This window comes from Rhinatrema bivittatum, chromosome 3 (assembly GCF_901001135.1).
Source record: "Rhinatrema bivittatum chromosome 3, aRhiBiv1.1, whole genome shotgun sequence".
Classification (NCBI taxonomy): Eukaryota; Metazoa; Chordata; class Amphibia; order Gymnophiona; family Rhinatrematidae; genus Rhinatrema; species Rhinatrema bivittatum.
Window position 1 is genome coordinate 282,918,643 of NC_042617.1, and position 27,682 is coordinate 282,946,324.

Sequence of the window (27,682 nt, forward strand, 5' to 3'; positions counted from 1 at the left end):
TGGGATTGTAATATTGTTGACTCACCATGAAGCACATAGAAAGATTAGAGGTAATGTACTTACTGTGATATGGAAGCATGGTGACGAGAGATACCATTTTACCTGTGCCTTCTGAAAAAGTTGGCTTTTCTGAGGTCCAGGATGGGCGGAGAGTAACTACTTTCTGTTGAAAGAAAGAATAGTGTAATTAAAACTCCCCCCCCCCCCTGCACTTTGTAGCGTCTGGGGGAGTGTACCGGGAACCTTGGTACAAAGTGGGGTGGCTGCTCTGATATCCGGCCAGTTGGGAGACTAGGAGGTGTCCAACTGGAGGGGCTGATGTAATCTGGATATCATGTAATCTCCCACGGGAGTGTGAGCAGTAAAGTCTTACCCGCATTTCTGTGTGCTGTACAAGGAGACATCGAGACCTGTCATCAGGCTTCGAGGTGGACTTGCACTTGAGGTAGTATTTGCTGGATCTCGTGTTTAGCAGATCAGCGAATGCATCTGGAACTCTGGTTCTGAATTAGGAACCAGAAGCCAGAGTATTAATCAGTACAGAGCCCTGTTGCTGAAAATGGGAGGATGTCCTGATACAATCCCAAAGAAATGATAGAGAGGTTCTCTTGGTATTGTGGCTGACATAGCTGGCATAGCGATATGTGACACTAATACGGTTCTTGAAAGGTACATGACCTAGAACTTTTCAAACCATGTGGCCCGAATTAGAGAACACATCTCAATGGGAATGCCGCAGAAGCGGGTACTTACCATCCGACGTGGATCGCCGAAGGATGAGCCGGTGAAGATTGCTGGCTCCGTGGATTTCAGGAGTCATCGAGGGGTAGCCTGTCGATGTAGACGCCCGTCTCAACTCTGATGCCTGATATGGTGGCGCAGGTATAGAGGAGACAGGCTGAGCGTGGCTGGTGCTACCACAGTAATTTTGTGGAGGGCCACAATCCCGCGCCGATGCTGGTGGGGCACGCCTCGGGAACAGGGGAGCCATCTTTGGCTCGTGAACCTGGCCCTCGTCGCAGCGGCTCGATGTCTTATGACGCCAGTGCAGAATTCTTCGGAACTCGTTCCGGTGTTTCTGGAGCACCAGGGACTGCCAGCACTGTGCAGAACAGTGGCGATAGCAGTGATGATGTTGCTCGGCCCGGGCGTTCTCCAGCACCGAGAAGGATAGCACCGATGTGCTGGATGGCGTCGGTGGCGGACAGTCACCGTGTCGGTGACAATGCGTGCCACGGTGCTTGGCCCGGTCTTTCCCCAGCGCTGAGATGGATGCCCTCGCTGTCTTGGATAGTGACTGATGACAGACTGTCAGCATGCCTGCACTGCTCCTGGCACTATGTAGTGTCATAGGCTAATATGTGGCTTTAATAAGAACCCAAAGCATGGAGCACTGTGTTTAGGTGAGGGCATTACGTGGAGATGCTATGTTGGTATTGACAGTTGTGATGGCGGCCGAAGTGGCCTCGAGGGTATCGTCAAAAATATATATGAAAAAACGTCGATGACCCGGGCAAAGCAATGATGGCAATGACGGAAGCACTGACGGCATCGGCATAGGTATCTATGGAAACAATGTGGCATCGAATAATCGAAAAAACATCGTTGGCATTGGAAAAATGATACCGGCATCGACGGAGTCGAAGATACCGATGGAAACGATGTGGGCGTCGAGGGCATCGATGTATGGAGGCGGGCACCGATGGCATCGGTGGCATGGCCACGGGCATCGACAGCATGGCCATGGGCGTCAATGGTATCGATTGGATCGACTCGGGTACCAATGGCATCAATGGCATCAATGCCACTGACATGGGCATCGATGGAATCGACATTGGCATCGACTGCATTGATGGAATCGATCCTGGCATCGATGCCACCGATGGAATCGACCCAGACATTGATGCCACTGACATGGGCACCAAATCCATCGATGGAATTGACCCTGGCATCATGCCATTGGTGGAATCAACCCTGGCATGGATGCCATCAATAGAATTGACCTGGGCATCAATGCCATGGACAATGGCATTGATGGAAATGTCCTGGGTATCGATGACATTGATAAAATAAAGGATGGCATCGATGGAAATGACCCTGGCATCGATGGAAGTGCCTTGGGTGATGTGACATCGACCCGGGCATGGATGGCACCAACGAGACAAAAGTGTGCGTCGATGGCATCCATCTGGGCAATGATGGCACCAATGAAACCCAAGGAAAAATCAGTTCCATGGATGAAAAACATGGATGGCACTGATAGAAACGATGCAGGGACCGATGGCATCAGTGTACCGTGGGGGGAGGGGTACAGATGGCATTGAAGAATCCAGGACGGTTTAAAGGGGGTACCGAAGGTAGCGATGGGGGCATCGACTGCGTGAGGGTACCGAGGAAATCGAAGGATCTGAATCAACAGGGGCTCTGGTGGCAAGGGAACTGTGAAAGTCCCTGTCCCACTAGCGCTAATAACCAGGCAGAGTGTCACAGAGGGACACTCGCAGGCTATGTGTGGCTAACTGAAAACATAGGGAGGGAAGGTCGCAGTCGGTTGGCAGGCCAGGGAGGTGACAGGAACCAACCGTAAAAACAGGGCATAGTACTCACCGAGCGTCGAATAAATGTATGTGAAGGGAGACCCGTGCAGGGAAAAGTGTTTGTGAAGTAAACGTTTAAGTATTTCTGTTAGGAAAAAGTGTTAGAATTTCTCACAGAGCTCCTATCCACTATGCTTACTGCAGAGCGGAAAAAAGAAGACTGAGGGAGACACCTATGGTTCACAGGGATAATTGCAGGCTGAGCATGCTCAGTGCACTCAGTGTGCCAATGTCAAAGCTTTGTAGAAACTTTGACAGAAAAGTTTTCCGTACAGGGCTCCATCCTGTGATGTCACCCATATATGAGGACTACCATCCTGCTTGTCCTGTGAGAATAGCTAATACAAGGAGAAACCAACTCCCAGGGGAGGTAGGAGGGTTTCCTGAGGACTAACATCCTGCTGTCCCACGAGAACACCTGTTACAGGTAAGCAACTCTGCTTTCTCCTAGGACAAGCAGGATGGTAATCCTCACATGTGTCCTGGGACCTGTACATGGTATTGGCAAGGCTCATGTGAGATCCTTTCAAACCTATGCACTCCTGCGATCTGAAGTTCCTCACCTGGAAGGCTCTCTTCTGGTGGTGGTCACTTCGGCTCATAGGGTTAGTGAGCTTCAGGCTTTGGTTAGGTATCTGCCCTACACAAAAACTCTTATGATAGGGTGGTTCTGTGTACACATCCCAAGTTCCTATCTAAGGTGATGACTGATTTTCATCTCAATCAGTCAATCATTCTGCTCACCTTTTTTCCGAGGCCTCATTCACACCAGAGCGAACGGGCTCTGCACACTTTGCATTGCAAAAGGGTCTTAGCTTTTTATCTGGAATGCACAGCAGGCCACAGGCAGTCCACCCAGCTCTTCATATCTTTCGTCAAGAATAGATTGGGAGTTGCGGTGGACAAGCAAACTCTGTCCGATTGGCTGGCAGATTCTATTTCCTTCTTCTATGCGCAAGTGGGCCTTCAGCTTGGAGGCCGTGTCAAGGGTCATTCTGTGAGGGCTATGGTGGCATCCGTAGCCCACTTGCGGGCGGTTCCCGTCATTGAAATCTTCAGGGCTGTGACATGGAGTTCCTTTCACACGTTCCCTGCCCACTATTGCTTGGCCAAGAATGGTTGGCATGACAGCAACTTTGGCCAATCTGTCCTTTGCATTCTCTTTCAGCCTTGAACCCAACTCTCCTTGCCTAGGGCCCATTGTTAGGGTTCAGGCTGCCTCCCTCAGTTACCAACAGCACCACAGTTTATTGTGCCTGTTGGCACCCAGTTAAGGGCCGTTGATCATTATTGCATCCGAGAGTAGCATACAGCTTGGTATTCATCCACATGTGAGGACCACCATCCTGCTTGTCCTAGGAGGAAGCAGAGTTGCTTATCTGTAACAGATGTTCTCCAAGACAGCAGGATGTTAGTCCTCAGGAAACCCAACCGCTGAGTTAGGTTCTCCAGCTTTTTGTTGTTTTATTTTTCGTTTGTGAATTTATGTTATGAGACTGGAGAGGGACCCTGGGTGGACGAGCAGATAGCGGCATGCTGGGCTTGCTCAGTGTACCAGTCAAAGTTTCTAGAAACTTTGACAAAAGTTTTCCATGCTGGGCTCCATATGATGTCACCCACATGTGAGAATCTGCTTTTCAGGCACTTCAAAGCAGAATATAATTTAAAAAAAAATTAAATTAAAAAAAATATATATATTTTTTTTTATATAAACCTATCTTGGGGAAGCCCAAACAATTGCATGAATGGAGGGGGGACCATGGCTCCAAAAGTTTGCTCGTCCCTTTTCTGTCCTACTATTACCTCTTTCACCTCTCTCATTTTATGTATTTTATATATATAGATATATATACATTCATACATACACACACACATAACTGTTTTATTGCCTCATTTTAACTGTCTTCCTTGCCTCCCTCCTTTAATTTTTTGGGTAATTCTCCCTTTCCTCTTTTTTTTTTTTTTTTTATTTTCTGAATGCTATTTTTTTTTCTCCTCCTTAGCGCAGGGTTTCCCAACCTTTTCAAGCCCTACATTAAGAAAAATGCTGTGTGGCACACCGGTTTTCACAAAGCAGGCAGTGCAGACATGGAAAGGCCTTGTGTGGTCAAAGGAAGCACTAGGGAAGCACTGAAAGGCCCACCAGACTCTTACGAATTGTAAGAGAGAGGAGATGGAAACACATTTGAACACATCATGACGGTACCAGCTCCCTCTGTATACATGTGCAGGATAAGGGAAAAATCTGTGAGGGGCTGGGCAACCAGCTCAATTAGTAACCTTGGCCGCTGCAGGTGGCTCAAAGAGCTCCTTCACTGTTGCTACTCCCTTCTCAAATTATTGGGTACATTTTAAAAAAGAGCGCGCGCGCGCGAACAAAAGTACACCGGATTTTATAAGATATGCGCGTATCTTATAAAATCCGGGGTCAGCGCGCGCAAGGGGGTGCACATTTGTGCAACTTGCGCGCGCTGCCCGTTCCCTCCACCCCCTGCACCTTCCACTCCCTTCCTCCACCTAACCGCCCCCCCCCCCTGCGCGCGCCACCAAGCCTTTGCAAAATAGGCTCGGCGAGCGCAGGGCCGTCTTAGAAGGGTTACGCGTACCTTATGCGCGTAACCCTTTTAAAATCCGGCCCTAAGTGCACTCTCCCTATCTCACTCAGCCTGGGGACAGGACAGAGACAGCTCAGGATGAGAACGAAGAGGAACTGCTGTGTGCAATATGTACGCTGCATAAAGTGGGGCCCAGCTATCCATGCCCTGGCATGCTCCCATTCATTATCGCATTAATTATACAAGTTCTCAGAAAAGTGCTCCTACAAATTTAAGAGCCACTGCTGGTGTCTGTCATAGCTGTGAGGTGCTAAAACCAGAACCCAAGTGCTGGCCTGGATCAGAGCATCAGGCAGTGTTGTCTGTTCCATGGCACAGCTGATCAGGTCTGAAGGCACACCAGTGTGCCATGGTACAGTATGGTACCGCCTTAGAAAGCTATACTGGTCTTTTTTCCCCTTCTTTCCCTTGCAGACTTACCTTACACAGAGATTTGTTGCCTTCTCAATATTCCCTTTTATTGCTACCCATAGTTCCTCTGTACCCTTTAGATCCTGAAGTCCCAATAAGGTTTCCTCAACACACTCACTCATTTTTCAGTCAGTACTCCTGGAGTACAGGCGCCCTTATTCTAGTATTATTTAGTTCAGAGCAGAGTCCAACATTGAACAGCATCTTGTAGAAATCACTAGACCCTAAGAAGGCAATTTTCAAAGGGCTCATGCTCCTAACTTTTAGTGTTAGGCACCGAAATCTAGGAAAATCAATAGCAGGCTTCTTTTACAAGCCTAAATTTAAAATTTTTAACTGAAAATAGATGCCTAATTTTAGCTCCACTTTTTTTTTTTTTTTTTTAATATCAGTCTCTAATTCCCCACCCGGCCATTGACACGGTTTCCACTTGTCAGCATCAGATCCCCTATACCTCCCTCTGGAGTGACCCATGTGTAGATCCAGGATTTCTCCCCTCCTGGCTGCAGCAGGTAGGGTCCAATTCACATGAAGAAGACTAAATCACCTATAAGCAAGACCTCCACTTTGTGTGCCATCCTGCATTCTCTCATCATTTATATGTATGCATTTGATTTATATTTCACCTTTCATACACTTCAAAGAGGATTAGTCAGGTTCTGTAGATATTTCCTTGTCCCCAAGAGGGCTCACAATCATGTCTGAATGCACCTCTTTTCCCTGTACTAGAGATATGGATGTAGTGCTCCTCAACCTTTTCAAGCCCAAGGCACAACTGCATTAACAAAAACATTGTGTAGCACAGCAACCTCCACAGCACAGGCAATGCAGACAAGGAGAAGACCCATGGCCAAAAGAAGCACTGAAAAAGCCCCACCAGCCTCTCTTCCAAGAGAGGGAGGGTCAGAGACATTAAAGTCACCACAATGGGCCAGTTCCCTCTACCTACAATTACATAAGTGTGATGCAGGCAGGCAGCCAGCCAGCGCTTCTCCTCTGCTGCTACTCCCACCCCTTAGCATGAATCACATCCAGTGCTCAGTGCAAGCTCTCCCCATCTCCCTCAGCCTGGAGGATAGGACAGAGGCTGGAAAGAGTCCAAAGTTGGAAGCTCAGGAAAGGAAAGATGAGGAGGTGCTGTGTCCCACACAAAGCAGGATCCAGCTATCTGCGGCCTATATTCTGCCTATTAATTACCACACTTCAGAGCTCATGCTGTAGCTAGAAGGAAGAGGCATGCCTGAGTGCACAGGGTCTCAAAAAGGAGCTCCATGTTTGAACACCACCCCTGCTGTCTCTTGTGGCTGCAAGGTACTAGGAGCAAACCCCAGGTGCTAGCCTGATACTGAGCATCAGGCAGTGGTGACCTTTCTGTGGCTCACCTGATCAGGTCCGAAGGCACACTGGCTGGGAAACACGGATATAGTGCAGCCATGAAAATAGTCTTTGAGGAGTTCTGTTTCTCAGTGTGCCAACCTTCCTCTGTTCCCACTTCTATAGAGTAGAACCATGCCAAATATAATTCAGTCCTTGGGATCTTGTAACACCAGAAATGGGTATTATCATAGCAAGGGATGTTTAATCACCCATACCCCCCCAATAAAAACCCTCACCAGCACTCCTCCAAAAGAAGCCTTTATTTAAAAATAGGAACCGATTTATACAAACAGTATAGCCTCAAGGCAGAAAAATATTCCAATGAGCAATGTTTTATTACAAATGTCTTTCAACTCAACAGGTTGCCTCAAGAACACAAGCAAAGTGATGTTTCTCCAAGCTAATGTAAAACTTGCAAAACATAACATCACATTATTCAGGTTAACATTACATAAAACAAGTACATACATTTTAAACTGAATGAGCCATCCACTACTTAATCATAAGCCAAACCAAAGGAATGCTTGATCTTGCTGTGTAGACGACCCATTGCATAAGGCTTATATCTTACACAGTTTTAAAAAAAAGTATAAAAGGAAAACCAATACTGCATTATTCAACTTCCTATCTCCTGAAGGCATCCTATAGTGTCCCTTCATATGAAACCTTAGACCTACTCAGTTTACTAGCACAAATACTTTTACACACTCACAGGTCTATCCTGTAAAGTGCGGCCGCGTTTACCCTGCTCCTAAGCCGCTTTTTACTCCGTTTCCGGCCGCGTTATCCCTTCCTGCGATCCCGAATCCCCTTTAACCTACTCCTACCGCGTCCTAAATTCCCCGGGCAACCCCTTCCGCCCGCGGCATGTATACTGCATGCAAACGAGCGAATTAGCTATTCCCTAGCATCCCGTAACCCGCGCCCCGACTATCGCTATCTTTCCTCGCCGTTTTGTCGCGCGTTTAACCTGCAAACTTACCGCCTACCCTGACCCAGGCGGTAGAGGCATGGGTAAGGGTAGGTGGAAAGCTTTCCCCCAGCCCCCGCTCACCTGCCCCGGCCGCGATCGTGGGTGCCGGTCTCCGTGGCAGCCCCAGTCCTCTCCCCTGCTCCCGAAGCCCAAAAAAAAAAAAAAAAAAAAGCAAAAAAACCGTTGCAGCCCCCCTCCGATGTCTGGACTGGGGCTGCCACGGAGACTGCAACGGCAAAGCAAAAAAAACGGCGAAGCAAAAAAAACCAAACAAAAGCAATTTGGGGTTTTTTTTTGCTTCGCCGCTGTGTCCCCCCTCCTCTCAGAGCAGGGCACGAAAAGCAGCCTTGCTCCGGGAGAAGGAGGGACACAGCGGAAAAGCAAAAAAAAAACCCAAAAGCAATTTTGGTTTGTTTTTTTTCAAAAGCGACAATTTTGGTTTTTTTTCCAAAAGCGACTTACTTTTGGGATCTGTCAAGATCTGTCAAGATCCCAAAAGTAAGTCGCTTTTGAACGCCTGCAAAACTTACTATTCTGAAGCCATCAGCAGGAAGACATTGCGATCGTAGCTCCTCCCGACGAAGACAAAGATGGCCGCCTGCACGGGGGAAAGCGTGCAATTGGCCGCTGAAGACGTGACCACGTGACGTCACGTCTTCAGCAGCCAATTGCACGCTTTCCCCGTGCAGGCGGCCATCTTCGTCGGGAGGAGCTACGGGCAGCCACAATGGTGTTCCTGTTGATGTCTGCAAAAAAGTAAGTCACTTTTGGGGTTTTTTTTTCGCTTCGCCGCTCAGTGTCTATTCTCCCCCCTCCCGGAGCAAGGCTGCTTTTCGCACCCTGCTCCGGGAGGGGGGAGAAGAGACACTGAGCGGCGAAGCAACTTACTTTTAACTGGCAGTCCCGACTTCCTGGTATCTGTCATTTCAAATGACATTTGAAATGACAGATACCAGCGTGGCGTGAAGCCTTAGGCCCGCGCACCCAGGATACTGTATAGGCGCTCTATCCAGTAAAATGGGTTGCGCGGGCCTAACGCTTCACGGGCACTTATTAGCCGCGGCTTATATTTGCATGCAATTAGAGTTCAGGATCGAGCGGTAGGTGAGCTGCACTGTGCGGGCGGTAACCGCGGGTGCGCTGGGCACTAACGCAGCTCTTCCTACCGCTCGGTACTGGATAGGCCTGTCAGTTACTGTGCAGCGATAATGGATTACAAAGCTCAGGATGTGGGGTTTGTTGTTTTGTTTTTTTTGCTGAATTTATGCCATAACAGCAATAGCAGAGCTACTGTCTGTCATCAGCAAACTATCTGAAATCCCAAGCTTCACAATCTTATTCTCACAGTTCAGGTGACTTGAGCAGATAATAAAAATAAACAAATATTTACCTTGCAAAGATATGAGCAGTCGCACATGGTTAAAATAATTTGGTGAAACTGAAGCCTGTGGCTTATTATTGCATGGCTTCTTGCGCTTTAACATATCAGCTGCACGGATGCACTTCGCCTACCTGTAAATGCCAGATTACAGTATTGCATATGCTGCACTGTCAAAGCATTTTTCTATAAATTTAGTTTCTCTTTTGTAAAGGGGAGGGGGAAGAGACTTAAAATCTGTCACTGAAGACTTTCTCTGCAGAGTTTGCACAATTTACAGAACCCCATCATTTACGAATCAACTTTGCTGTGAACCAAAACACATGAAATCTCCAGGCTAAATAAAAGAAATATACTGGCCCTCCCCCCAGGGCCGTCTAGCGCCTCATTTACTTCCTGCCTTATTATCACTGAAGTGCTTTGAGTGTCAGTGCACACAGCAGTTCTCATTTGAACTTGGATTAATTTATGTCTGCTCGGGACAATAAAAGGTGGAATCAGAGTGAAATTCCTTCCCACAGGCAAACAAAAAAAGTCACGATTCTGCAGCTCTCTGCAGTACCCATGCCATTGCCTTTCATTTTGTACTTGCGGTCAGAACACTGAATGACCACAGCGCCCGAGGCAAGCCCCCAGTGGGCTAATACTGATCCTGCTGCAGACGGACGGCGACATGCAATCCAGCCTGCAGTCCCATCCCCTGCCATGGCTGGGAGCTCTGGCAAAGCCCCAGACTCTGAGGGAAGCCTAGGGGTTCCCCCTCCATGCATGCCCAGAGGTCTATATTTAGGGATCTTCATTTTCAGTTTTTATTTTATTTAGGAATTTGTCAGTGCTTACTATAATGAACACAAATGAGAGAAAAATCACTGGAAAAAAATGACTTGATTTTCTCCCATTTTTGGTTATTGCACTGATAAATTCCCAGGAAAAAAAAAAAAACAACCAAAACCTGAAAATGAAGATCCCTGCCTCTGTTAGAGCAGCACTGGAATGAGCTTGTGAGAGTTGCAGCCTGCTTTAACCACAAGAGGTCACTTTAGGCCTTAGCACATATATAGAAGAGATGCATTCAGAATGGAAGCTTGGAAAACATTGAAGGTTGTGCATGTGAGCCGGCTGGGAAGACATGAAGGAGTGAAAAAAAAAACCAAAACACACACAGATCCCGGAGGGCATTTGGGCTTGTTGCAATTCAAAAGGAGTAGGGCACATTGCAACCTCTTCAGGAATTATCACTGGTAACATGATTGGGCCTTAAAGAAACAGTGCCACGCAACAGCAAAACATTTTGCTAGGATTCAGCACAGAAAATGCAGCTGATATTTAACCATACAAGTACCATGGTTGCCACACTCTATTTTGCAGTAAATGGAGGTTATCGTGGTTGGTTATCATAGTGTAATCGTGAGCACCATGGACACTTTTCTTGGGCAAGAAAAACTACCTTTCAAAATCACTTTTGGTAGCATCCTCTCTCATGCTTCAGGCCACTCCTTTTTGGGATCCAGCTTACAGTCTGAAGTAGGAGACACCAGAGACCTTCCCTCCACCAGTGCCCCAGCCTTCACATGGGAATTGTAGTAACATGAAAGTCAGTTTTCAGGTGAAAAACAATTGCATTCTTAATATTTGTGCACTACAGGTCAGGCACTTTGTACAAAGTGTGCTACAGAAGAACAGTAATAAGACACTTTATTAAGTTCAAGCACTGGCTTTGGTAAATACTGAATTTGTAAAAACAGTTCAACGCACTTGTTCCTCCTGTCTCATCCAATCCCTTCCTTTCTCTCTCTCACACACACACACACATCCCTCCCTGCATAATTAGAATCTTACATTTCGCTGTAAAACCCCCATGACTGTTCTCAGAAAGTGGAGTTTGACACAAAACTAAATGGGGGAGAAGGGGATCCCTGAGTTCACAGCTGCCACATTTTTATCCCCTCCCCCAAACAAGCATCGCTGTACTAGCTCAGGTACTGCAATACCAATCCTGCAGCCCAGTAACCACAGCTCCCTTGAACCCAGGCCTCTAGCCAGCTATAAGATGTCACTATTGACTCCTCCAGCACAGCTGAACCTAGGTCTCCCATGCAGCAGCAGCAGCACATACTAATTTTATATAAACATGAAATGGGGCCACCCGCTGATGACTACAGGTCAATCTGCATGTTAATACTGTAGATTCTTTGACACAAGCTGTGGCTGCTCTGCCTTGCATAACATGCCATTGGCTCTCTAGTAGGCAAAATGGTTCTCGGACAGCGCATAGCTTTGGAGTCCTTCCTGTTCATCGGAATCTTCCGTGTCTCTGAAGAGCTGATCCTCTATGAACGAGCCCCCGAGCCCATACTCCTGCTCATGCACGGAGGCCTCGTTCGGCGTGAGGTGGGAAGCACCCTCCACAAAGTCAGCAAACCTGACAGAAGAGAAATAGTCCAGGGTTGAAGGCATCACAATAAACAAACAGGGCAAGCAAACACCTCCCCCCCCCCCCCCCCCCCCAAAAAACAAAAAAATAAATATAAAAATTAAAAAAAAAAAATCCGATACTGGTCATCCTGCTTACCTGCTATGCACCTATGCCTTATAAGTTAACAATGGTTTGCAGCAAATGCAGGCATCCTAGAGTGTTGCTGCAATAAGTATTACATGCTAAACAGTAAACATTTTTATTTGGATTTATATAGTGCCTTTCATCCAGAGGAGGTCCTGCACTATACTACATATCAAGAATGATGGATTTAGCTGTCAGCCAACCCTAACTCCCAGATGTCCAATTTTTCCCCTTTTGGACCTCCGCTGCCAACCAATCCTCATTCCCCCCCCCCCCAACATGGCATATCCAAGGCATTTCCCTGTCCCTCCACCCTCCTCAGGGCTTGCTGCATGGCTCTGGCAAGGGGAAGCAGCAGATTTCTAGGCCTGCAGGGGCTAGGAGTAGACAGGTATTTTCCTTCACAGAACCAGGGCCGGCACAGGAGCTAGATTATTTTCAGCCCTGCACGCCAACCCCAGAAAATGAGCTTGCCCAGGCACAGGCTTGGGTGCACAACTCCAGAGCTGCACGTCTGAGGCACAAACGGTAGCCATCCCTTGGGTGAGCAGCGTTGCATCATGTTTAGGGTGCTGTCTGAAGGCTTCCAAAGGGCAGCATCAACAAGGCTATTGTAATATAAAATACATCTGGATAAAGTAAGGCACGGAGCGATAACTGGGTCCCACGCATGGTCAATGGGCTAATCAGCATTCAAACTCGTGCTCCAAGAGTTAAAACTAATTACAAGAAAACCAGCCCAAGTAGTTGAGTGGTGATATCATCTTCATAAAAGGTTAAGAAATGTGTAAACAGGTTTGCATTGTCTTGCCACCATTTCATTTCCCTTACATCCCAGAACCAATGGGTGGATACTGTCTTTCAGGAAGTGTAATAAACCAGCAGCCACAGAAATCTTGACATCACTTCATGTCTAAAAGTCTCCCCCACCTTTCCTGCAGTCCTTGCTAATGAGCATTTCTCCAGCAATTCTGATTAGAAACTACTTTAAAAAAAAAATAAATTAATAAATCCAATAGCTGCACACTATAGGACAATCATTCTGAGAGAGGAAATAAATTATTAAACCCCTCCCCAAAGAATTAGCAGCTAAATAATTTGGGTGAGACGGTCCTGACAGTTGTAGGAATTAACAGAAAGGAAGCCAATGTAAGAAAATGCTTAATTCTATTACAACGGTAAGAACCTATGGGACTTAGCAAAGCAGTATGTTACAGGGTAGGTAGGGTGCACAGGAGCCTGGAGTAGCCATCTGCTACTGCCTGTTTGTCCACTCTGTAATACTTTACAGATTTCCTCTCAGCTTTTACATCATTGATCAGGGTCAGTCTGGGCTTCTTCCTCCTTTTAGTAAAGAAACTGTTTTACTATAGTTTAGATGACCTCCGATGTTCTCTAGACAAGGGCAGAGAGACAATGGTCATGCTATTAGACTTTAGTACATTTGACACCATTGATTGCAGCATATTATTAGTACATTTGCGACATATGCAGCCAGAGGTTCTGCTCTCAGTTGGTTTGAGTCCTTTTCTCTAGGCACACATACAGGCTGATACTGTAAAGTGCGCTCAGCTGAACACACTGTTTAACACACGTTTTGGACATGCGTCCACAACCCCTTACACAATAAGGGGTTTAGCGTATCCAAACTACCCCCCCGCCCCCCCCAAAACAGCACTCATCACATGCAAATACATATTGATGATGCTATTAATAATTCACCCCAGATACCGTAAAAAAACAAATGTGCACCCGATCTGAACATTTCATGCTCAGAAATTAACTCCTGCCCAAGGTACTTGCCAGGTTCTTATGGCCTGGATTGGCCACTGTTCGAAACAGGATACTGGGCCTGATGGACCCTTGGTCTGACCCAGTATGGCACGTTCTTATGTGTATAGAAAAGCAGAAAATACTGCTTTTCTGTACATCGTCCAACTTAATATCCTAGCGATATTAAGTCGAAGTAACCAAAAAGGTTTAAAAAAAAAATGTTTTTAATTAGAAAAAAAAATAGGGCTGGCGGGTCAGGTTAGGAAAAGGGACACTCAGTTTTACAAGCGTCCATTTTCCTAACCCATGACTCTCAACAGGTTTGGAAAACAGGCACTTGTAAAACTGAGCATCCGTTTTCCGAACCTGCTGACAGTCACCTCTCCTGGTTTTCTGCTAAGGAAGTGCTAGGGATGCGCTATTGTCCCCAGCGCCTTTTTAGCGTGACCCCTTATTTAAATACAGTATCGCATACTCTTTGAGAAATTGTTCCCTCCTAGGGATTCACCCTTTGGGGTCCTCCAAGGGGCTATAGATTAGGGGTGGGCAAACTTTTTTTTTTTTTTTAAATAAGGTAACAGTAGTGGCTTTCGTCTGCTTGGGGGGGGGGGGGGGGGGGGGGGGAGGTCTTCTTTGCAAAAAGGGAATAAGAAACACTAAAAATAGACAGCATACTAATAGTTTCTTTAATCTATTTCAACACCGAAATATGCACAATTAATCATAAAACTGTATTTTAAATTTTCTACAGTGGATGGAGGGGTGTGAATGTATGTGGGTATGGGATAGATATGCAGGTGCGGGGTTGCGAGTGTCATCAGATGGAGCCCGGTACAAAAATTTGATTTGAAAGTTTCTAAACACTTTTTGAGCATTGCTTTGCCATGCCCGGGTCCCTTCAGTCTACAATGTAGTTTAAATTTGGCTAAAAACTCCAAGGTGAGAGAGACAGGTTTCATGTGGATGGACATCCTGCTGTCCTCACAGAACACCTGTTTCAGGTATACAAATCTGCATGCTCCAAGGACAAGCAGGATGGCAATCCTCAAATGAAGAATCCCTACCTCTTGACTGCCCTGAATGAAAAAGGTGAAAATCTGAACCAGTGCCTTTTTTGATAGCGAGTCATTTAAAAAAAAAAAAAATATCTTCTGTTTTGTTTTGTTTTTTTTTAATTAAGGGGCAGTCTAGAACCAAAACAATGAGCTCAAGGGGGGGAGGAAATTGGGTTCTACATCTCAAGCAGACTCCACCTCAGGAGACAGGTCAAACTTCTCAAATGTCCATGTCCAAGCAATAACGCATATTTGTCCAAACCAAATATCATCGTATGTGAGAAACGCTTCACTGCTTGGAGCTGTTATACTAAATGATCATGACAGGTCTTCTATAACCAGTAGGAGAGATATTGGTTGGGGGTTAGTAGATATAGCATTAAGGCTAACTCCATAGCCCAAGGCATTAAGAGTACCCAGTGGATACAATCCCAAACAAAACAAGAACAGTGACCAGCAACCTTCTTGAAATATTCCTGAATGGATCTTCATGTTAGGAATGATATGTTGTCCATCCTCATCATTTAGATGGACTACAGTTTGCTATATTTTTATGATGAACTTTGTATACTCAATCAATCAATGTAGTGTTCACTTTAGACATTTCAAGACAATTTTCCAAGAGCATGGGATACTGTCAATCCCATGCTATAGCTTCGACTATTTATGCAAGTGTCCGTTATGGCATTATAGGAGGAAGGCTCTTGCCAAAGTCATGCTTTGCAGTGCTCCTATAAATTCAAAATGAGATGACAGGCTAATCAGAGAAATTTTTTTTTTCACTCAATGCACAATTAAGCTCTGGAATTTGTTGCCAGAGGATGTGGTTAGTACAGTTAGTCTAGCTGGGTTCAAAACATGTCTGGATAAGTTCTTGGAGGAGAAGTCCATTAACTGCTATTAATCAAGTTTACTTAGGGAATAGCCACTGCTATTAATTGCATCAGTAGCATGGGATCTTCTTAGTGTTTGGGTACTTGCCAGGTTCTTATGACCTGGATTGGCCACTGTTGGAAACAGGATGCTGGGCTTGATGGACCCTTGGTCTGACCCAGCATTGCAATTTCTTATGTTCTTCTGAGAAATGTAAACCTAAGTCACTACAAAATCCTGAGGAGCCAACAGTCCTTGGTGACTTTTCTCCAAATGTCAAGGAATAGCACAAACTCTCCTCTACTAATAGAGTTTCATGGTGCTCAGAGGCTTGTTGGAAAAACTGGGGCCACGTGCAGCTCCTTAGTATCTCAGCGATCATCAGAGAATGGGAAGTCTACCTGCTTATCATTGTCTACCATCCTACAATGAGCTAAACTGGTCGGTGAACCACCTCCAAACTTCTGACACTCTTGAGAATCATTTTCCTAGCCCTGGATGACAGGAGGCTAGATCACATTTTTTTGGGCTTGCGTCAAGGCAAAGCATCGAGATCACTGTTAGTTGTTCTGTCCTCAGCTCCTGCTCTCCTAGCTTGGAAGTCTATATAGAAAGTTAAAACTAACTTCCAAAGTCACAGAAAACTCTGATCTTAATACCAAAACATTTATTGAATGAAAAAGTTTGACACTCGCTGTGAATGACATGGTATTGGAGATAACTACACAGAAAGAACTACTACAGCTATGAGGAGGAACTCAGAGCTCAGTCAATAGCTCTACGACTGCAGCCAGAGAGGAAATTGTGAATGCCAGCAGATAGCAGAAACCAGCAGTAGGAGGGAAAGGAAGCAAGGTGAAAAGAGCGATGATTCTAGGAACCTGCAAGCTTGTTTAGAGCCAGTTCCACACTGAACTTTCAGCAGGAAGTAGGAACTCCCAGGGGTTAGAAGGGGGAAAAAAAAACAATAGGAAGAAGAGGAGAACATGGATAGAGAAGCAGCAAAAAGTAACAGATTCAATCAGAAGCCAGGCAACATTTAATCAATCAATAAGGAGGGTTAGCTCTACAACAAGAGAAATTAAGCTAAGCAGCGATTGTAATTTGATGCAGGCAGCAGCATAACAAACATATATAGCCATATACATTTAAACATGTTGTGGAGGCAGAACACTTGTATTCCAAAACAAAAACAAATAACCCTCTTCTGAATAACTGCAATTGCCTCCCTCCATCCAGTACTTTGGCACAGTCTACTGGCAGGGATGAGAGTTCCACACAGGAGGAGAAAAAGGCTTCCTTAGAACTTGATATTGAGAGGAAAACTATAATCCCAAAGACTGATCAAGGCCAGAACCTCATTTGTCTTTGAGGAAATCGAAAGGGACTCCTGATGAAGGGAAGCAGCCAGTATCCTTCTTGGAGTACAACGGGTTGCCATCTTGCAATGCCCCTTGTCTTTCCAATGGGGAAGACTTGGACTTAGTGCCTCAAGCAGATGAAACCAAAGAGGGCTCTGAACATGGCGTGTGAAATGAGGCTCTCCACCAGGGCAGGGATCAAGGATGGCTTGGATGCACCAAAGGTGCTGAAGGCTTCTGCAGTGAGGGCACCAGAGGCCTCCTGCTGCATCACACCTGCATATCTTTTGAGACTAAATTCAGGTCATCATCTTGAAATGTCTGCACCAAGCTCCATGAGAACTCCCAGCTTGACTACCTGCATTTGCCAGTTGTAGAGGAGGATTTTGGGGTTTGGGAGGCCACAACTTCTACACAAACATCCCATGGCTTTTGCACAGAATGGTGCTCCCCAATGTTAATGGCACCCAGCATCACAGTCCCCCCTCCCCCCAAACAGGGACATCTGCCCCAGCATCCTGTGTTTTCACATCCTGCTCAACCCCTAGATTATGGCAAATTAGGAATCCAGTGCTGCAGTGAGGAGAAGCCCTGTTTGGAGAGCCCTTGTTAGATGAGTTTTTCTGACGCAGGAAACAGTTGCAGTGTAATGGATTGGAGACCTATAGAAAATAGAAAAACAAAAGCTATTTTCACTTATTTTTTGTAGCACTGAACATGCTGTTTAATAGGCTACCTAGGCAGTGCTGAAAAAGAAAAACAGACATGGCCACAAGACCAAAAAAAAAAAAAAGGGCATACATCCCCCGTGGTAACAGACTGAGGGGTTCATGAGGCAGAACACGCATTGGAACTCCTGTGCATGCTCAATAGTAAAAGCTCTGAGCTAGAGATGAATATCACCACCCAAGCATCATGGCTAATTCAGCCCTGCTTATTAATAGAGAACAAGACTTTGTCGAGGGCAAAGTTGTAGAATAGGGAGGAAACATCATGGAGCATTAAACTATACTTGCGGGCGCACACCCTCCTCCTAGTAAATCACTCACAGCTTCCTGACTTAAAAGGAGGAAGGGATAAAAGAAAAAATTGCTATGTGTTCCCTTCTTATGCCCCCTGACTAAATATACAGCAATCTTAGGAAGACCACAAGTTAAAACTTTACAAGTATGCCCATAGTTCATATACTGGAATAGCTTTACCCAAGGCTTGCCTCACAAATCTGCTTCACTTTTTTTGAAGGAGTTAATAAACATGTGGATAAAGGTGAACCGGTAGATGTAATGTATTTGGATTTTCAGAAGGCATTTGACAGTTCCTCATGAGAGGCTTCTAGGAAAACTAAAAAGTCATGGGATAGGTGGCGATGTCCTTTCGTGGATTACAAACTAGCTAAAAGACAGGAAACAGAGTAAGATTAAATGGACAATTTTCTCAGAGGAAGGGAGTGGGCAGTGGAGTGCCTCAGGGATCTGTATTGAGATCCATACTTTTCAATATATTTATAAATAATCTGGAAAGAAATAAGATGAGTGAGGTAATCAAATTTGCAGATGATACAAAATTATTCAGAGTAGTTACATCACAAGCAGATTATGAGACTGGAAAATTGGGCATCCAAATGGCAGATGAAATTTAATATGCATAAGTGCAAGGTGATGCATATAGGGAAAAATAACCCATGCTAAAGTTACACGATGTTAGGTTCCATATGAGGAGCTACCACCCAAGAAAGATCTAGGAGTCATAGTGGATAACACATTTAAATAGTCAGTTCAGTGTGCTGTGGCAGACAAAAAAGCAAACAATGTTGGGAATTATTAGAAAGGGAATGGTGAATAAAACGGAAAATGTCATAATGCCTCTGTATCGCTCCATGGTGAGACCACACCTTGAATACAGTATACAATTCTGGTTGCTGCATTTCAAAAAAGATATAGTTGCAATGGAGAAGGTACAGAGAAGGGCGACCAAAATGGTAAAGGGGATGGAACAGCTTCCCTTTGAGGAAAGACTAAAGAGGTTAGGACTATTCAGCTTGGAGAAGAGATGGCTGAGGGGGGATATGAATGAGGTGTTTAAAATGAGAGGTCTAGAACGGGTAAATGTGAATCGGTTATTTACACTTTCGGCTAATAGGACGACTAGGGGGCACTCCATGAAGTTAGCATGTGGCACATTTAAAACTAATCTGAGAAAGTTCTTTTTCACTCAATGCACAAACTCTAGAATTTGTTGCCAGGGGATGTGGTTAGTGTAGTTAGGTTTAAAAAAGGTTTGGATAAGTTCTTAGAGTAGAAGTCCATTATCTGCTATTAAGTTGACTTAGAAAACAGCCACTGCTATTACTAGCAACAGTAACATGGGAAGACTTAGTTTTGGGGAACCTGCCAGGTTCTTATGGCTTGGATTGGCCACTGTTGGAGACAGGATGCTGGGCTTGATGGACTCTTGGTCTGACCCAGTAGGGCATGCTCTTATGTTCTTACTTAAATGTACCTGCTATACAAGCTTGCATTCATTAGATGGCAGCATAGGCCAAGGAACTGAGGAATGATTATGACAATTACTGATTAACATTAGATCAATTAATGTCAGAATATAGAACTAGTTGATCTGCAAGTTTATCATGTATGGAAGCCTAAAATGAGAAGATATGTTAATTTGTGAAGCACAAAAAGAAGAGCTCAGAATTCTCTTGTTCTGCTATTTCACCTTTTTTTAACATCTATTGTAACTGACAAGTTCCTAATAGTATTAATAAATAAAACCAATTATAATACTGTGTGATTTCTGGGCGAAAAGGTCCTTGCATACAACAGAGATTTACAGTCACACTTATATGAAGTCTGACTCATGGTACCATCAGTCATGGAGACAATTAGGCTCAACATACACATGCATGTCTACCACCATCTGCCAGGCTATGGTGTTCAAGGAGAACAAGATCCTATCATATGGTTTTTTTTGTGAATGTAGTGAGTGTCACCAGTGTTTGCTTCCAGGGATCCTCTAATGTGTTTTATACATTCAGAGATCATTTGGATAAGGCTTGGAAATATAAGTAGAGTGCAACATTTGAGCTCGCAGATCATCTTTGGTGTTTTGTTTTTTTTACCTATGGCATCTTAATGATGAAGCCCTTTCTACTGCTATGGATGTCAGTCTTCTTCACAATCCACATTAAAGGAATCAATACAGACTTTAGTACAGGTTTCAGTAGCAAGAGCCTCTTGGTATCCACAGATGAGGTACAGAAGATTTCTTACTTTTGTTAGCTTTTCTGGTCCTCAGATCTTTCTTCTGCTTTCACTCTACACGACCACACTACTCTATTGGCTTGGACAGAGGACATGAGCATCAATGGAATTCCAAATAAAGGGATACACTCTTAACAGATAGGGAGTTCAGGGGGAAAAAAAGCAAGAGAGTGGTGTTTTGCAGACATATGATTATAACCCCTGATGAAGCCCGGATGGGTGAAACAAGAGTCCTTGACGGGAATAATAAAAAAAAAAAGGAATATTGAAAGTCATATGGTTGATCGGAGGGAAGGGGTAATTGGTTGATATTTTAGAGAATGTCTTTAGCTGTGTATGAAGGATAGATGGTGTGATGGATATGGTGAGCAGTACGTATGGGAGGTTTTATAAAGGGGATAAGTTATGGGCATTGTTACTAGCATGTTCAAATATTTATGTGTATGTAACATTTAGCATCAACTCTTGTGCATTCACAGCTGCTATTATGGTCACATACACAAATATTTGAACATCCTAGTAACAATGCCCATAACTTATCCCCTTTATAAAACCTCCCATACATACTGCTTGATGTATGTGATTAAACAATGATGTTTATTGTGGATAATAGATGATTGCTTCATGTGTATTGTGATTTATCAAGAAGTATAGGGAGAAAATGTACTCTGATATAATTACCATAAACATTTTTGCAGTGTTCCCCATTTTTAGCAGTTTCATATTTCTATGCATTCTTTTTGTCATTCTGTGGGAAGATAATTTTAGACAAGCTATCTAGATCTCCAGAAGACCCTGTACCACGAATAGCCAGCTATGAATCAGAACAGGCTCTAATGATTGTACTTTTAAATTATATGCAATATATTGATCCATATTCATCAAAGATTGTATAAAGGCATGACACTATCATTTGTTTCCTGCATTCCTCAATTTGCCCAGGAAGGCATTTCAGTACCAGTCTTTTGATCTTCCATTTGGTAAAAGACACAAACTGTTTTAAGTTATCAGATCATTGGTATGGGTACTAGTCTTTAATCTTTGATCTTCCCAGAGATACCAGATGTTCCTTGGGGCATCCCAGCTCTTTATCAGCTCATTGTTGCCAGAATTTCTCAAATGCAGAGGGATATATAAAGCATAGCATTTGCTTATTTTAGTTGGATAAGCTGAAAGGAACAGAGAGCAAACAGCTGGTTCTTTTTCAGAGTACCCAGGCCCCCGACTCTTCTAGAGTCCTATGAACACTGGCTTATATGAGAAGGATGTATAAGGGAGGTGTTCTTTGTTAATATTCTATCTTTATTTCTGTCTATTTACCTGTATTGATTTATGAACAGTTTACTGTGATACTGTATTCAATATTGATATTACTTTGCTGATTATCCATATATTTACAATATTTAGCAAACTAAGTTTTGCTTTACCAGATTGTGTGTAGAGTGTTCTATGACATAATATAAAATATACCCCCAAAAGACCACCACACATTCAGAAATTGGGATCAATATTCCATGTTTATGCTAACTATATCCAGCTACATCAGTGTAGGCCCTTAAATGGTCTCTCTCCAATATTGTCAGATGGCTGGAGATGAATAGACAAGTTCAAAATGGATAAAACAGAGATAATGTGGAAAGGATTCCATAGGATGCCTATGTGGTCTGTGACACCAATAATTACATTTGTTGTCCCCAACTTGTAGTAAGAAATCTTAAGAGTAGTTTGCCACATGAATTCTTTTCTCAGTTCATTGCACACTAAGATAACAATGTGCGCCCTAGTGATTAATCAACTTGATTACCGCAATGCTCTGCTTTTGAGACTGCCAAACAAAGCGATATTTCAACTGCAGATGGTTCAAAATGCAGTAGGAGCTGTTGGGAGAGTTTCCCTTCTGGTGCAATTATATTGGCTTCCAGGTGCAAACTAAGTTAAGCTAAAGATTCTTACCCTGATCTTTAAAAATCATCATGGGATTGGGCCACACTACCTTGGACACATGGCTTTAGTGGTATAAGCTTTCCAGGCTTGATATCAATCCAGAAAGCAATCAATTATTCAAGCAGTTTGTGAATGGGACAGATATTAGAGTAGGGTGAGCTGCAGTGACCATGGCCTCCCATAAAATTTGGGGCAGTATTTCCCCACCTAGTATGCTGCAGCTGCAGTCTTCCTGTTCTCTCTCTCCTTTCCTGTAGTCTTGCCAGACCTGTTGGTTCCATGCAGTTCCAATTGCAGAGGAAAACAGGCAAAGGAGAAAGAAGCACTAGGTAAACCTGTTCATAGATTCTGCCATTTCAGGACATGGGGCAAGGGGAGGGAAGGGACAGGTCAATATATCACAAGATGTCAGGGCGGGGGGGGGGAAGAGAGAAGGAAGGTGGTGATTATGCCAGAGGGTGGAGGGAGAGGAAGTTTATGATGCCATACAATGAAGGAAAGTGATGCCAATGGGAGGAGGGAAAGGGAAGAGAAGGTGATGATACCAGGGAAGGGTGGAGGGAGAAGGAAGTTGATGCCAGGGAGTGAGGAAGAGGAAAAGAGGGAAGATGATTATGGGGTAGGTGGGGAAGAGAGGTAGAGAGAGGGATGACTACTGTGGAAGAAGAGTGAAGGTGATGACACCAAGAAGTGGAGGAGAGAGAAAGGAAAATGTTTCCAGGAGAGAGGGAAGAGAAGATAATTATGTTGCTCAATGGTGGGCGGAGTGATGGAAGAAGGTGCTGGTGGGGGGAGAGATTCATTTCCTATGCTCAACTGCCAGAGGCCCCGCACCCTCTGCAGAAGAAGAGGACCGGAAGATTCATCTGCATACTGCTCCCAACACCCCCCGGGAGAGGAGTCCAGAGGTCACTGCAAGTGTTCAGGGATTGAATTCCACAGCCCCAGCTTCCAGAGGCCCCGTACCCTTTGCAGTAGAAGAGAACCGGAAGCTCGCGCCTAATGGCACGCAAATCTCAAACCCTTCAATTATTTGAGTGTAGATCAATTTAATGGTGGTTAAAGAGGATTGGTAAGTATAGCTTTGGGAAATCTTTGGACTTAAAGTTTGGAGAAAGGTGAAATAGTGGAATATATTCTAAGAGTTTGTGGGTGTCTGAGGTATTAAGCAAGCCAGAGATAGTTAATTCTAGTGTCTGTCTTTCCCACCCACTCAACCCTTGATTTTTAGAAAAGACTCATTAAAAATCAATCAGGCTCTTATCTAAATCATAATATTGTACCAGCCCTTATTGAAAGTTGAGCATGGGAAAGGACACTAGCAGATTAATTAGTAAATACACATGTAAATTTAAAGTACTCTAATTCCAACTCCCTTAGCATCCTAAACTTAACTAGGAACTCAATAAAACTACAATGAAGGCAGCAGTCCAGCAGCAAGAGGGGGGCTTTCCAATCTTTTACATTAAGTGTCACATGTATGATTTTTTACCCGTCGCTGAGAGAGATTGTATGTGTGCACTTGGGGCAAAGAGCTTCTGGCTCTCAGGGAATGAGTTCGATCTCTGGAGGGCTAGAGTACCAGACTTGGAGGAGCTGAGGCAGATAAGTACCTTGATGAAACCTTCAGGGACATAGTAACCAAGTCCCAAATCCAGTCTGGCAGCCCCAGTGCTGCCTTGGATCAGAAAGGTCTCCCAGTAGAAGATCATCATCCTGGTGTAGCAGGAAGTGATGCTGTAGCAAGGACATGCCCTTTAGGTGATGTATTGTCCTCTCACACTGAGGACAAGTCTCCCAGGGCTACTGCCCAGGAGGGAAGGGTTAGGACAGCCATCATAGTTGGTGATTCAATTATTAGAAATGTAGATATCAGGGTGGCTGGTGGACGTAAGGACCGCCTGGTAACTTGCCTACCTGGTGCAAAGGTGGCAGACCTCATGCGTCACCTAGAGAAGATTATAGACAGTACTGGGGAGAAGCTGGCTGTTGTGGTACATGTAGGCACCAATGACATAGGAACGTGTGGGAGAGAGGTTCTGGAAGCCAAATTTAGGATTTTAGGTAGAAAACTGAAATCCAGAACCTCCAGAGTGGTATTCTCTGAAATGGTTCTTGTTCCACGTGCAGGTCCCCAGAGGCAAGCAGAGCTCCAGAGTTTCAATGCGTGGATGGGACGATGGTGTAGGGAAGAGGGATTCAGTTTAAGGAACTGGGGAAACCTTTGGGGAAGGGGGAAGACTTTCCTGAAAGGATGGGCTCAACCTTAACCAGAGTGGAACCAAGCTGCTGGCACTAACTTTTAAAAAGGAGATAGAGCAGCTTATAAACTATAACAAGGGGGAAAGGCAACAGTTACTCAGCAGTGCATGGTTCAGAGAAATGTATCCTTGAAGGATACTAATGAAACAGGAGGGTTAGGGCATCCCAACAGAGAGGTTGCAATAAAATCAAAAGTAATACATATGCCTAAATGTAAAAAAAATCACCGAAGGTAATGATTTCCAAATTATCCCTAACAATTGGAAAGCAGGTTGTTAATAAACAAAAAGCACTTTGAAATGTCTGTATGCTAATGCCAGAAGTCTAAGAAGTAATATGGAAGAATTGGCGTGTATAACAGTAAATGAGTGACATAACTGGCATCACAGAGACTTGGTGGAAGGAGGATAACCAATGGGACAGTGCTATATCAGGGTACAAATTATATCACAATGATAGGGATGATAAACATGGTGGGGGTGTGGCACTTTACGTCCAGGAGGGTATAGAGTCCAACAGGATAAAGATCATACAAGAGACTAAATGCTCAGTAGAATCTATATGGGTAGAAATCCCATGTGTGTTGGGTAAGAGTATAGCGATAGGACTATACTACTGTCCCCTTGGACAAAATGGTCAGACAGATGATGAAATGCTAAGAGAAATCAGGGAAGCTAACCAATTTGGCAGTGCAATAATTACGGGAGATTTCAATTACCCCAATATTGACTGGGTAAATGTAACATCAGGACATGCTAGATGTCATAAATGACTGCTTCATGGAGCAATTGGTTCAGGAACCAGTTACTTGATAAAGATGATGAGATAGCAAGCCTAAGAGACCATTGTACACTTAAATACTCCTCTGAGGAAAAGGGTGACAGGAATGTTGACAGCATTAAGGAGGGTGGAGTAAATAATCGAGCAGTGAGGGGGAGTGAGGGTGTAACCACTGTAAACTGTAGCCCTGCACTTAATTAGGCGCATCCACCAGCTTTTAAAACTCAGTCAGTGAAGTTTCACAGTATTTGCTTTCTGTATGTAAAAGGAAGGGTCATAAAGCCAGGAATTGTTACAATACAGGCTCCCAGATTTCACATTCAAAAACTCATTCCCCCTCCCAACAGGTTTGGGGATTATTCCTAGACAGAAGGTGGGGGATCACTGACCTCATTCCTTCTTCACTCTGTGGCAAACTCAGTATTTGCTGAAACAGTGTACTATCTGGATATCTTGAAATTGAAACAGTTTTCCAAGTGCTTTGATCTTTGAACAAAGCAGATGCGTTCTTTTTGTATGTATTTAACATTGAAAGCTTGCATTATAGTTAATTTTGTAGATGTATGTATGTGTAGGTTAGCAAAGAAGTAGTAAACCATAGACTGCTGGCTTTGCGGTATTCAAACACTTGTATTGCAAGATGAGAATACCAGAAGTGCTAGCATCTCAAGTGTTGAATTTCCTCAGGATCAGTACATGAAGAAGAGCCGCAGAAAGTCTGCTCTCCACAAAGAATGTGGTACAGGCTGGCAGCAGCAGCTGAGAAGGACCCTGACTGCCTGCGATGGGTGTGTGTGAGAGGGAGCATGGAACAGCCTGCGCATGTGTACATGCATGCAAGCTTTCTGGGATAGACAAGGAGTGTGTCTGAATGGAGCGTGCCCTGGGTGTGAATGGGAGCATGCCTGGAGTTTCTGGGTTAGAGATAGAATGGGAGCCTGCCTTGTGTGTGAGTGAGAGAAAGAGAATGCGAGCTGCTTAGTATGTGTGTGAGGGTGTATGTGGGCTGCAGGTGGATTCCAACCTGCCACAGCTGAAATGAAGATGAGGGCTTGGGGTTGCTGGTAGATCCCAACCAAAGAAGAGCTTGAGACACCTGTGGGTTTATCTGAGAGGGAGCGTATGTGTGTATGGGCTTGTGTGTGTATATAATAAGAAAGAGGAGAAAGTTTGTACATCCCAGTAATCCAAAACAATCTCAGGGTGATTAGAAATCAAACGCTCCCACGTATGGAGAGCATGAAGTTTTAAAACCCTTTAGTTTTATTTTTCAGGTGTTATTTGATGTGTCTGCTGTTTTGAAATATTTTATTGGTGTTTGGGGCATTTAAAAAAAAAAAGTACAAGTTTTTAATTTTGATATTTTATTACAGGGTTGTTTTTTTAATTAGTATGTTTTAGTATTATGAATATGTATTTATTTTGTTTGATATTTGAGGAATGGTGATAGGAAGTTTATTAATGTATTCAGGCTTTCAGAGGGTCAAGCTCACACCCAACACATATCACAAAAGGCCTAATACCATATGGGTTCCAAGTGTCTTTTGCAAGGATTTCTAGTTGGCATCACAGCAGTGCCTGTAAATATGTAAGCAATATTTTTATCTCAGAACACTGTACTTTATTTTTTTCATGTAAAATATAAATGCATAACTCAACTGTGTATGTGGAATGGAGTTGGGGGGGGGGGGGGGGGGGGAGAGGGCATTGTGCAAGGCTATAAGGTTCGCTTAGGGCACCCAATACCCTTGGCACCAGCTATGGGTTTGGAGGGGGGGGGGGGGGGGTGTCAGTTTTTAAAGCTTTTATCATCGAAGAGAGCTAGGCTTATTTTTGGTGGGCCCGGGACAGAGAATGAACAAACGGGAGGGATGGTACAGGCCAGCTCTGGCTACACCAGAGGGATTCCATGCTGAAATGGTAAAATGCAAAGACTGCCATTTGCCTCTTTCAAAATCAAGGCAGGAACCACTCTGAGACCACACCCTGCACTTCACATAAAACTGGAAGCACCACTTGCAAGTGCGGTAGCTACTCGAAAGTAGGACAGTTGGTGAAATGGAGAGACCATATAAGATATCGGAAACTGAAGTGGCAACAACTAGGGTGCAATCGTGAAAGTATTTGGGACCACTCCTGGTAAAACTGCTGAAAGTAAATGTCTACAAGCATTCCCAAGGAGAACCACTGACCTTCATTGGATAGAAAAGCTAGTCATAGCAGAACTAGATGATTCATCTCTTGGCCTTTTGGTTGCTTGAAATGACAGATTTCTTCTGAACGACTGGGAAGTCAATTGCTTTAAAGTTTTGCTTCCCTAGGTCCTTTACAAGATTGTTCAAGTTCTCATCAAAAAAACAGTTTCAGACTTGAAAATAAGCTTGCTTAGATGGGCTTTGGAGGCATCATCTGTCACCAATGCCATAGTCACAATAGCCTATATGCTGCAACCAACAAGGCTAC

At 44.3% G+C, this 27,682-nt stretch overlaps 1 protein-coding gene across 5 annotated transcripts in view; it reads right to left on the reverse strand.

Annotated features, from left to right (window-relative positions):
• Positions 1–9,177: 9,177 nt before the first annotated feature.
• NEMP1 (nuclear envelope integral membrane protein 1) overlaps positions 9,178–27,682 on the reverse strand; it is a 140,032-nt gene continuing 121,527 nt past the window's right edge. For 3 of the 5 annotated variants that reach the window (XM_029594873.1, XM_029594870.1, XM_029594875.1), the window contains one exon: positions 9,178–11,773. In XM_029594873.1, the coding sequence (XP_029450733.1) occupies positions 11,593–11,773 (181 nt within the window). In that variant the 3' untranslated portion in view covers positions 9,178–11,592. Of the gene's footprint in view, positions 11,774–16,264; positions 17,636–27,682 lie in introns of those variants that run through there. The other 2 variants (XM_029594874.1, XM_029594871.1) reach the window with 1 other exon arrangement.